We start from the raw sequence: 12,870 nt of genomic DNA on the forward strand, positions 1-12,870 counted from the left end.
CCCCCCCCCCCAAACTCCTGACCCATCTAAACCCTGCTGCTCCCTGTCCCCTGACTGCCCCCTCCTCCTAACTGCCCTCCAGAACCCCACCCCCTACTTAAGCCTCTCTGTTCCTTATCCCCTAACTGCCCCTTCTTAAGACCCCTCTCCCTAACTGCCCCCCAGGACCCTACCTCCTACCTGTACCCTGACTGCCCAAAACCTTATCCACCCCCCCCGAACTCCCAACCCCCCCCTGCTCCTTGTCCCCTGACTGCCCCCTCCTGGGACCCCTGCTCCTAACTGCCCTCCAGAACCCCACCCCCTACCTAAGCCTCCCTGTTCCTTGTCCCCTAACTGCCCCCTCCTGAGACCCCCCCACCTGTACCCTGACTGCCCAAAACCTTACACCCCCAACCCCCAGACAGCCCCCCCGAACTCCTAACCCATCCAACCCTCCCCCTGCTCCCTGTCTCTTGACTACCCCCCCCAGAACCTCCCTGCCGCTTCTCTGACCCCCGGCCCCCTTACTGTGCTGCAGAGCAGCGCGCTCGGAAGCGGGGGAGGGGAGCAGGGTTGGAGCTCCAGACTGCTGGAGGCCCGAGGCGAACAGCCGGCCAGGGATCTGTGAATGCAGGGAGGGAGGGAGAGGGAGAGAGAGGAGAGGAAGTGGTGTCAAGTTGCAGGGGAGAGGAGGGGGAAGTGGAGGAAGGGCTCTGGCTGCCGGAGCCCCATGCGAGTGGCACGATCCTGCCGACTGTCCTGTAAGCCCTGCACGCTCTGCATGGGGGGAAATCCGGACATTGACAAATTCCCCCCGGACGCTATTTTTAACTCAAAAAAGCCGGACATGTCCGGCAGAATCCAGACGAATGGTAACCCTAATTTTTGCAAGTCCAATTCAGAAACAAATTGTGCCCCTAATTCCTTCATATTTTTTTCCTGACAACTTACTGCACATCACCACTTGTGGGCATATTCACTGAGTCGTCAAAACTCAGTTTATAAATCAGGCCCTAATAAGCATTACAAAATAATATAGGTTTTTTGGTATTTACATTTTAGAAAGTGTATTGTGAGGAGCAAAAAAATCCTTAATGTAAAACAATAAGCTGCAGTAAATGTCAAAAGCACCAATAAGCAGAGGGTATTTCAGTACATCATTAATAGTATATAATATGTTACATGCTAGTTAGGACATTAATATGCTTAAATTGTGTGAGACATCAAAGAAACTGTAAGGAAGTAGCATTGTTGGGTTCTCCAATGGGCTATACACAGTAATCCTTAGCAAGAGGGAAGGCCGCCACACACTGTGGAAAAGTGTGCAAGCGCAGATACAGTCAAATGAAATTTGACTGCCATGTTCTCACTGAATCTTTAACTACACTAGGATGGTTTGTAAGCAGATTTCAGCACCAGTCCAGCTCCACCTGCATTCCCAGCAATATAAGCCGTAATATACTCTAACCTGCAGGGGTTGGAGCTGCGCCAGTTCGTAAACAAAATTGTTTACACCTTTCCATATTAAGCCCCTCATTTCTACTGCATGTGGAGACCTATGGGACAATAATTCAACTCTCCTTAGAAACGTGCATTTTTTATTTTCACTCTGGATGAACACAGAATTCAGATCTTGGATTTTAAATGCCAAGCCTAGGCCGTTGGGGGGCGGACTTGTTTGTTGCGGTAGCAGGGTACACAGTAGAGCGGAAAGGGGATTTCCAGAATACAAATACTTGGTTACTGATTCCCACTTTTCCCTTTGGAGCATACGGCTGGACGGGACGTCGCCCCCGGCCCCCAAATGCAACCCCACACTTGCATTTGCGGACCCTACTTTCGATGAAGCCCGTTAGTCGCTCCTGCGCAAGTGGCGCCTGAGGGCGACTGGGCAGAAAGGGGCGTTTCATCAGCCCCCCAAAGCCCCGCGCTACGGGCCTGTCTCCCCCGGAGCGCTCTGCCGCCGCTGCAGAAGAAGCGGGCGGAGAAACCCCACCAGGCCCTCGAGTCACACACGACTCCCACCCAGGGACGGGGACACACGGAGCGGAGCAGCGCGGCGCTGGCGGCCGGGAGGGGAGGCACGTGAAGCGCAGATGAGGGCCGGGCCCGGACGCTGACGGGGAGGCGCTCCCGGGGCCCAGCTCCGCCTGCGGGGAAGCGGGGCCAGGCTCAGAGACGTGGGGCCGCAGCGGGCAGGGCCCGACCGGGCGCTCGCCGCCCCACGCGGGAAGGGCCCATCCCGGGCCGGAGCAGGCGGGCGGGCCGCGGTTACCTCGGCTGGACGGCTCCGAAGGAGAAGCCTCCCCCGCCGCCGCCTCCCGCCCCAGCAGCGGCGGCGGCCGCGGAGCCCAGCGTGCCGGCCCCGAAGGAGAATCCCGCAGACATGGCGGCGGCGGCCTGTGTCTCCTCGGCCTCCCTCGCCTCAGCGCCGCATCGCTCCCGGGCGCCAACTTCAAACCGGGGCAGCAGGCGCGGCGAGTAACTCCCCGGCCCCACACGCAGCAGCGCAGCGACACTATCCCCTCCCCCCGCCGCAATGCACCCAGGGATAGTGGGGGAGCCGGGGCTGCGCGCGGACTTTACTTAAAGGGACAGTAACGCCGGTAGGCAGCCAGCTGAGCCCTTCGCTCCGGGCGGCCGGGGCTCTGCTCCCCGGGTCACCGCGCGGGGCGCCTAGGGCCGGGGCAGCAGCAGCAACCAGGCCCGAGCGCGCCCCGCGCGCCCCGGCACGTGGCCGGGCCTGAAATCCCAGCGGGATCCTGCGCTGAGGTAACAGGCCGGGGGGTCGCTGCGCCCCCGTCCCGTAGATTTTGCAGCATCCCGCTGCGATATCACCCCCGTCTCCTAATTTGCCCCCTGGGTTCTGACAAGCACGATGCCAAAAAATCAGGGCACTGCTGCGACGATGTCCCACCCAGCATATAACTGTCACCTTGGTTTCTTTTGTCCCATTTCTGACATCTTAATATCACTGATAACAGCAGTGTTGCCATGCTGTCCTGGGACACAGACTAGGGTGGCCAGACAGCAAATGTGAAAAATCAGGACGGGGATGGGGGGTAATAGGAGCCTATATAAGAAAAAGACCCCAAAATCGGCACTCTCCCTATAAAATCTGGACATCTGGTCACCCTAACACAGACTGAGGTGACAAGTCCCTGTCTTCCACAATTGCTCAACTTTAAGCATATGAGTAGTTCTATTGAAATCAATTGGACTAGTCACGAGTTTAAAATTACACACATGCATAATGACAGGTTTCAGACTAGCAGCCGTGTTAGTCTGTATCTGCAAAAAGGAGTACTTGTGGCACCTTAGAGACTAACAAATTTATTTGAGCATAAGCTTTCATGGGCTACAGTCCACTTCTTCGGATGCATAGAATGGAACATATATTGAGGAGATATATATACACATACAGAGAGCATGAAAAGGTGGGAGTTGTCTTACCAATTCTGAGAGGCCAATTAAGTAAGAGAAAAAAACTTTTGAAGTGATAATCACGATAGCCCTGTACAGACAGTTTGATAAGAAGCGTGAGAATACTTACGTGGGGAGATAGATTCAATGTTTGTAATGGCTCAGCCATTCCCACTCTCTATTCAATCCTGAGTTGATTGTATCTAGTTTGCATATCAATTCAAGCTCAGCCGTTTCTCATTGGAATCTGTTTTTGAAGCTTTTCTGTTGCAAAATTGCCACCTGCAGGTCTGTCACTGAGTGAATTGATATGCAAACTAGATACAATCAGCTTAGGCTTGAATAGAGACTGGGAATGGCTGAGCCATTACAAACATTGAATCTATCTCCCCACGTAAGTATTCTCACGCTTCTTATCAAACTGTCTGTACAGGGCTATCGTGATTATCACTTCAAAAGTTTTTTTCTCTTACTTAATTGGCCTCTCAGAGTTGGTAAGACAACTCCCACCTTTTCATGCTCTCTGTATGTGTATATATATCTCCTCAATATATGTTCCATTCTATGCATCCGAAGAAGTGGGCTGTAGCCCATGAAAGCTTATGCTCAAATAAATTTGTTAGTCTCTAAGGTGCCATAAGTACTCCTGTTCTTTTTGCACATGCATAAGTGTTTGCAGGATTGGGGTCTTGGTCTAAACCACTTGGTGGAAAGTATATAAAATTATTCATAATCTTGCAGTCCATGAAAAAGTCTACATATGAAAATTCACCTTACATCAAACTTTGAAATGTTAAAGAAGTTATTTATTACTTTAAGTTACAGTGGGAGTGAAATCTGCATTAGATTGCAGCCTCAACAATCATTCCAATCTTGTAAACACAGAGATGCGTACTTCCACGATGGTATCCTTTTTTCTATAATTCACAGACATGGAGTTCCAAATAAACATATGTACCTATCTTAGTTTATGATCATGTATATCTATAGGTCCATAATACAAAGTATTGCAACAATTAAACATTGAAAAAAGTACTGTGTAATCAACAACCATGTGCCCTTTAAAAAAAAAAAAAAAAGGATATTCAGTGCAAAAAAATATATTAATACAATGTTAGGGCTGAGATAATATTCATATAAGGCAGAGGCCAGAATCTTGGCTAGAACGTTACTGCATACCTGTGGAAAGGGGGCTTAAACATGCCTCAAACAAGCAACTGAAGATTCCCTGTCTGCTGCAAAGTCTTTATTGCAAAGCAGAGTGTACTAGGTAGTTGCACTGGATGGTTGTGTTTTGGTTGGCCTGTGCTTATATTTACACCTGGACGCTTGAGGGATAGCCTTTTTATGGTTCCTGTGACACCAGCTTTCAGGGGCCCTGCCTGTATCCCCACAGCCTGTGAAATCCAAAAGACTACCCATGGACAAAGAAGATAGACTCCTCTTTTACACAGATGTTGTCCAACATCTAAGCTCAACAGAGTTTTCTTCCTGGCTTGTAGTGACCCACCATTAGGGCAGCTAATTGAAGAGGCCTGAACAAGACTGGTCAATGACACAAGAAGGCAAAATGCCATTGCCTGTTAGGTTCTTGATGACAATGGAGTTTGAAGTAATGTTTCTTACCTACTTGTGGAATCAGTCTGAGGGACACCCTTACAACATAGCCCCAGACAAAAGAGATCCTTCTTTCTTGACATGGCAGTGACTGTGACCCAGTCTCCCCCACAAGTAGTGCAGTTGCAGTTTTTATCTGCCTGGATTTTGACCAGGTCAACTATTTTTTTAAAGGTTCTGTGTTGTCCCTTCAGCTTTTTAACCTTTACTCCTTTTTTCCTAGTTTGGTCTAGAGGACATCAACATGATGATGCCTCTGAGCATTTCCATTGTTTGAAATTCACATCTTGACTTGCCAACTGGATCATGATGTCACAAACGTTGCATTTGTACTTACCAGTCAGTAAGCAGTACATCAGCACAAAATCCAAACATCAGGGAAGCTTCATGTTAAAGTTCTAGCTGCACTATGATTGACTCTGCTAGCAATCCCCAGACTTGGACAGACATGACTGTAATCTAGAACAGTTTTCATGACCAGTGTGGACAGATTTTTTTTTTTTTTAGAACTACTGTATTCTATAGGCCACCAACATAGGCGCCCCAAATAGTCTGCAGTATAATTTCATAAAGATGGTCCTCAGAGGGAAAATCCCAGTGCACACTGGTCAGGAAAACTGCACAGAAGCAAAACTTACCGTGTTCAAGTCAGGGGAGCTGGACAGTCTCCATCCCAGAATATGGAAAGAGCTGGCACATGAAACTGCAAGTCCAGTAGTAATGATTTTTAATATCAGGAATGGCAATATACAAAAACCTGTAGGAGAACACTTCAACCTCCCTGGCCACACAAGAGCAGATGCAAAGGTAGCCATCTTACAGCAAAAAAACTTCAGGACCAGACTCCAATGAGAAACTGCTGACCTCCAGTTCATTTGCAAATTTGAGACCATCAGATCTGGATTAAACAAAGACTGTGAATGGCTATCCAACTACAGAAGCAGTTTCTCCTCCCTGGGTGTTCACACCTCAACTGCTAGCAGAGCACCTCACCCTCCCTGATTGAACTAACCTCGTTATCTCCATACTGATTTATACCTGCCTCTGGAGATTTCCATTACTTGCATCTGAAGAAGTGAGGTTCTTACCCACGAAAGCTTATGCTCCCAATACTTCTGTTAGTCTTAAAGGTGCCACAGGACCCTCTGTTGATTTTTAATAAATCTGTCAAATCAGGGATGGTACTGTATAACTGGAGAATAGCAAACATTGTACCTATATTTTAAAAGGGTAAGATTGATCCAGGCAACTACTGACGCATCAGTCTGACCTCAATGTAAGACATTGAACAAATTTTGAAAGAAAGAATAAAAACACGGAGGTAAATAGAATAAATTGAAATTTGGGTTTACTGAAGGTAGATTGTGCCAGACTAACCTGATATCTTTCTGTGATAAGTTAACTGATTTTTTTAGACATGGAAAATGCAGTTGATCTAATCAACTGCATTTGATATGGTGCCACATGAAAAATTATTTGTTACAATGGGGATTAGCACAAGAATTGTAAGGTGGGTTAGGAACTGGCTAATTTGGTGGATGATAATGGGTTGTGCAGAAAAGAGAACTATTAAGTGTGGGGGAAGATTCTAGTGGATTTCCTCAAAGATCTGAGGATGTAACAGGCAGGGTATTTCCAATAAAAATAGGGAAGTATTAAATGCCATTGTACAAGGCACTGGTAAGACCTCTTTAGGATAAATATAAAATTAAGAATTAGAGTTAGTTTAAGTTTGGTAAAGGAAATAAATATGTGTTGTAAAGAAAGGCCCTGACTAGCAATTAGAAGGAAAGGCCTTGAAAATAATTAATTATAAGGCCAGAAGGAATGAAGTAGGGAGGTTGTCTGTTTCAAAGAATAACTAATGAGATAAGGGGAAGTTTCTAAAAAGAAGGACTCTGACTGATAGGGATGACTGCAGATGGTTTTAAATAACGAGAATCTGTCCTAAAATGAGCCAACATGACCCTTCCCATCCCACACACCGGTGTTAACACTTATGTGAATCAAAGTGCAATGGAAAAATTGCTGGTTAGCAAGAAGGTGGGGAGGAAAGGCCTAGGGAAGGAAGGAGGTTGTAAATCTTATCGGAATTAAAACTGGAAATAAGGGTGATCTGTCTCCAATTGGTTTTTAGGTGAAGTCAGTACTTGGCAATGACGTCACTTGTTTGTTGAAGGATATAAAAAGTAAACTCTGAAAGGGTTCATTGCTAATACCTGCCTGACCATGTTGGAGCTGACCAACGTGGATCTAAACCAGAGGTGGGCAAACTATGGCCCGCGGGCCACATCGAGCCCGTGGGACTGTCCTGCCCAGCCCCTGGCCCGGGAGGCTAGTCCCCGGCCCCTCCCCTGCTGTTCCCCCTCCCCCACAGCCTCAGCTCACTGCACTGCGGGCGCAATGCTCCGGGCGGCGGGGCTGCGAGCTCTTGCCGGGCAGCACAGCTGCAGAGCTGCGCGCGGCCTGACCTGGTGCTCTGTGCTGCGCGGTGGCGTGGCTGGATCCAGCTGGGCGGCACGGCTTCCTGTCCTGGTGCTCTGGGTGGTGCGGCTGTAGCGCCGCCAGCCATCAGTGCTCCAGGCAGTGTGGTACAGGGGCAGGGAGCAGGGGAGGTTGGATAGGGGGCAGGGCGCAGGGGGAGTTGGATAGAGGGCAGGGGAGTTCGGAGTGTGGATAGGGGTCGGGGCAGTCAGAAGGTGGGGAACAGGGCAGTTGAATGGGGGCAGGGGTCCCGGGGGGACAGTCAGAAAGGAGGGGGGGTTTGGATGAGGCAGTGGGGGGCAGGGGTCCGGGGGTGGTCAGGGAGCAGGGGGGCATGGCTGGGGCAGGGGTTCCGGGGAGGCTGTCAGGGGACAGGCAACGGGGGGGTTGGATGGGGCAGGAGTTCCAGGGGGGCCATCAGGGGGCGAGAAGCAGGGGTAGTCAAATAGGGGGCGGGGGCGGGGGCCGGGCCATGCCTGGCTGTTTGGGGAGGCACAGCCTCCCCTAACTGGTCCTCCATACAATTTTGGAAACCCAATGTGGCCCTCGGGCCAAAATGTTTGCCCACCCCTGATTTAAACACCCCTGGGGTTAGCTCATTTGTAAGTATCTGATTCTTGATCAATTGTTGATAAATGTTTTGTTACTGCATTGGGTATAGTAAATTGCTTATTATTTAGGCTTGTTCAGAGCAATTGTATAAACACCATTTGGTCTTCAGATTTAATAAAGGAATTTATGGTTAAATTAGGGTTGTGGTAATACTTTGCATAAATATTAATAATTCCAACAACTTCATCTGGAATACTGTGTACAATTCTGATCACCCATGTTCAATAAAGATGAATTCAATCTAGAAAGCTGCACAGAAGGGATGGTAGGATGATCATGGAAATGGAATAACTAATAGAAACAATAGAAAACTAAAAGAGCTTGGTTTGTTTAGCCTAGCAAAATGAAGGCTGAGTGGGAATGTATGTTTGTTTATGTTTCTGAACACAGCACGCTTCACAGGGTCTCCAATAGAATTATGCAATTATGCAGTTTTACAACTCATCGAAGCTGCAAGATCAGACAGTACAAAACCAGACAAACATAGTCATAACATGTTGGGGGTGGTCATTATAGTAATAAAATAGGAAAAGATGTTCCTAAATAGGAAAAGGAGGGAAGGAAGGGACCAGGGAGTGGGAGAAGAGCTAATTAACCTAAAGGACAATGTCAACACAAGGACAAATAAATAGAAACTGGCCGTGAATAAATTTAGGCCAGAAATTAGAAGGTTTCTAACTATCTAGAGGAGTGAGGTTCTGTGATAGCATTCCAATTGGAGTGAGGAGGAGGGGAGAGAGGGCAAACAACCTAACTAGTTTTAAAATGTAGCTTGATAATTTTTGTGAATGGGATTATGTTGGGGTTGCCTGTATTAGCAGGGGACTGGACTTGACGACCCAGGAGGCCCTTTCAGTCCTGTGTCCTATGTTCTTTGATGATATTATGATTTCAGACATAGTGTGGAAAGAGCTTAGGTAGCTGCTGTGTTCAGTAGCTGGATGACCGCTAGTGAACTGGTGAAGACCCCTAAACAAGTACATCTTCGCGATGTTCCTGGTGTTCTGACCCCCCGAATAGAGCAGCAGGCTCTTCAGTGGACAATTGTTGGTGGCCTGATCCCTCCTGAAGCAGTAACTTTGGAGGAGGTTTCTGGCAGCTCACTTCCCCTTGGGGACACCTGGATCTTTATAGAATGCAGAGCAGTGGATCAGCCTTTCCTCCAAAGCACTGGGATCATCAGAGATGGTTCTGTCCCTTTTGTCCAGTGTCCCTCTTCCCTTTCTATGCACAAAATATCTGTAAGAGGGATGTCACTGGCAGGTTCAACATCCTTTTCCAGGGATAGTGGGATCTTCAGAAGGAGGCTGTTGATGGCCCATACATCTCTTTTGGCTTAAGAAGATCTTTGGGGAAGCCCATTGGTAGCTATTCCCTTCACATCTTCCAGAGCATCAAGGATATATATTTATATATTGTTTGTATATATGTGGGTATAGTATATACTTCGTGTACACATAGTGTTGCCCCTTTTCGATCTTAGCAGCTAGTCAAAATTTTAGGACCTGAGGTTGTTCCAGTTGAGAGTAGAAATTAATGATAGAGTCAGGTATTTTCTTTGATACAATCTTGATGAATTACAAGGAATGTATAAAGACAGGTTTCAGAGTAGCAGCCGTGTTAGTCTGTATCCGCAAAAAGAACAGGAGTACTTGTGGCACCTTAGAGACTAACAAATTTATTAGAGCATAAGCTTTCGTGGACTACAGCCCACTTCTTCGGATGCATATAGAGTGGAATAAATATTGAGGAGATATATATACACACATACAGAGAGCATAAACAGGTGGGAGTTGTCTTACCAACTGAAGAAGTGGGCTGTAGTCCATGAAAGCTTATGCTCTAATAAATTTGTTAGTCTCTAAGGTGCCACAAGTACTCCTGTTCTTTTTAAGAAATGTATAAAGTCTTTCTTCTCTGAATACAGGAGGAACCAAAAACAGGAAATAGCTTCTTTGCTTATAGACCCCAGCCTCTTTTGCCAGCCCCTGACTCAGAAATCTAGATTTTTGCAGGATCATACATTGTGCTTGTTCAGGTGGCCCCCTGAAAATCCATTGGGAAGTATACAAACAGGTATTTTGAGTATTATTTGGTTCTGGAATAGTTAATTTTTTATTTTAAACTTTCTTTTACAAGTAAATATGAAGTCATAAGGCCTTTTGGTGGAAAGGCATCACACAGGAAGGAGACTTACAGGAAGTTGGTGATTCATGACACCCCCCCCCCCCACACACACACACAAGATCCCGGTGGAGTGGTCTGTGTGAGAACATGCGTTCTGAGTTTTGATAACATTTATTACATGCCTGCGCTTACTGAGCTTCAAATGTTATTGATGGACATAAAATGATCTAATCTTAGTTTAAAATCCATCTGTAGTATTTGCTTCAGTCTGCAGCTGTGAAATCCTGTGTCATATCTGTGTGCATAACTATGTTTAAATAACTAATAAAATAATAATTTTATTGCACTTTTCATTCTCAAAAATCTTTAGAAACTTTGGTCCAAATTCACTCACTCTTGGGAGCAGGAAGGTACTGACTTGCTGTGCCAGATGGGCTGATTCATTGGGGAGGGGAGAGGTAGTGTTTCCACTGTTGACTTCCTCAGAGAGGTTCTGTCAGAGGAGGACAGCTTTATGTTTCATAGAAGCCTTGTGGTAACAGGTGGTCAGAGGATGCGCCAGGGGACCTTCGACACTAGGGTCTGTGGCTGAGAAATTTAACATTAAAACTTGTGAATTTAATAGATCAGTGACTATAACACTAATCGTGTGACACAAAGAGGAGATTTAAAGGTAGGTCTGTCACCTGTTTCAGGGTAGCAGCTGTGTTAGTCTGTATTCTCAAAAAGAACAGGAGTACTTGTGGCACCTTAGAGACTAACAAATTTATTAGAGCATAAGCTTTCGTGGGCTACAACCCACTTCTTCGGATGCATATAGAGTGAAACATATATTGAGGAGATATATATACACACATACAGAGAGCATGAACAGGTGGGAGTTGTCTTACCTGTGTTTCATGGGAGTGAAGGACAACTGTATATAGAAGATGAAGGCCAAAACTTATTTTTAAGAAGCAACACACAATGCTTTATTTGTGGTCCAAATGATATTATCTATCTATCTATGTATTACAGCCTTTCATGATCTGCATTATTATAATCATTATTATCAGCTTTGGAATTTGCTCCCCAAGTCACCACAGCCTGGACCTGTACACTTCAAAGCTCCTCACTTTCCTCAGTTGTTTGGGAAGAGGTAGGCTGGTGGATTGGAATGTGGGCCATGATCCTACCCTGAGATCCACCTGGATAGATCCCTGCATCCACACAGAGCTTGTTGTAGGACTGGGGCCTAAATTCTTTCTTTAGATTTTCAAGATGTGTCTCATGCGCCAGATGCCTCCCATGGACAAATAAACAGTTATGTTGTGATGTTCAGCAACATAAAATAAAGTGATCTGTATATTGACTTGCTATGTGATATGGCATGTAAAGCGCCAAAACAGGGAGAAGTGGGTCAGGGGCATCTCTTAAAGGAGAAGGTGGGTTGGGTAGGGTTACCATATCTAACAAATAAGAAAAGAGGACCCTCCACGGGCCCTGGCCCCGCCCATTTCCCCACCCCAGCCCTGCCCCAACTCCGCCCCTTCCCCACCCTAACTCCGCCCCCTCCTCCCTCCCACTCCCAGCCACGCGGAAAGGGCTGCCTGAGCGCTACCGGCTTCATGGTTTGCCGGGCAGCCCCCAGACCCTGCGCCCCCGGCCGGCGCTTCCCCAGCACAGCTGGAGCCCAGGAGGGGAAGGCCCAGCCGGGGGCGAAGGGTCTGGAGGCTGCCCAGCAAACCGTGAAGCCGGTAGCGCTTGGGCTTCGGGCAGCCCCCTTGCCTCCGGACCCTGTGCCCCCAGCCGGGCACTTCCCCTTCCGGGCTCCGGTGGCGCAGGGTCCGGAGGCATGGGGGCTGCTCGAAGCCCGTAGTGCTCGGATCTTAAACAGAGCCGAAGAGTCGGGGAGGAGCAGAGCCGCCGCGGCCGGAGGCTCTGCTACTCCCCTGACTCTTCGGCTCTGTTTAAGAGCTGAGCTGCCCCAGCACTACCAGCTTCAGGCAGCCCCCATGCCTCCGGACCCTGCGCTGCCGGAGCCCGGGAGGAGGAGGGCCCAGTCGGTGGCTGGGGTCCGGAGGCAAGGGGGCTGCCTGAAGCCCATAGCGCTCGGGCAGCTCGGCTCTTAAACAGAGCCGAAGAGTCAGGGGAGGAGCAGAGCTGCCGCGGGAGGGGAAGTGCCCGGCCGGCATTTTCCCGGACATGTTCGGCTTTTTGGCAATTCCCCCCGGATGGGGGTTTGAGTGCCGAAAAGCCGGACATGTCCTGGACAAAGAGGACGTAGGGTAACCCTAGGGTTGGGGTGGCTAAGGCTCTTGTCTCCAAGGTGTCAGCCCCTGAGCGCTGGGTTATTTTATCTAGGGTGGTTAACATGGGGGAGGAGGGGTTCAGGTTTATTTGAGGTTTTGGGGAGAATCCCCAGTCTGAAGTGGGGTTAACTGGTACCTGCTAGGCCTTGCCCTGCACAGGGGCTAATCTCTCCATTAGTGTTAGCTGGGCAAAGGAGGAGTGACAGTTTTGTGTGGTTCCCACCGTGGTGACCGAGATGCTGCTGGGCAGGACTGGGGGCTGGCTCACAGAGCTGCTGCCTTTAACGCAGGGGCGAGTTCAGCACCCACCACATCCAGCCGGGGGCCCTGTAAG

The 12,870-nt window shown here is 48.4% G+C and overlaps 1 protein-coding gene across 1 annotated transcript in view; it reads right to left on the reverse strand.

The window, feature by feature from the left end:
- NUP58 (nucleoporin 58) overlaps window positions 1-2,507 on the reverse strand; it is a 55,013-nt gene extending 52,506 nt beyond the window's left edge. Inside the window, exon 1 of the mRNA XM_034758735.1 lies at window positions 2,258-2,507. Coding sequence (XP_034614626.1) covers window positions 2,258-2,370 — 113 coding nt within the window. The 5' untranslated portion in view covers window positions 2,371-2,507. The remainder of the gene's footprint in view (window positions 1-2,257) is intronic.
- Between the last annotated feature and the right edge of the window lie 10,363 nt (window positions 2,508-12,870).

The sequence above is a fragment of the Trachemys scripta genome, chromosome 1 (assembly GCF_013100865.1).
Source record: "Trachemys scripta elegans isolate TJP31775 chromosome 1, CAS_Tse_1.0, whole genome shotgun sequence".
Classification (NCBI taxonomy): Eukaryota; Metazoa; Chordata; order Testudines; family Emydidae; genus Trachemys; species Trachemys scripta.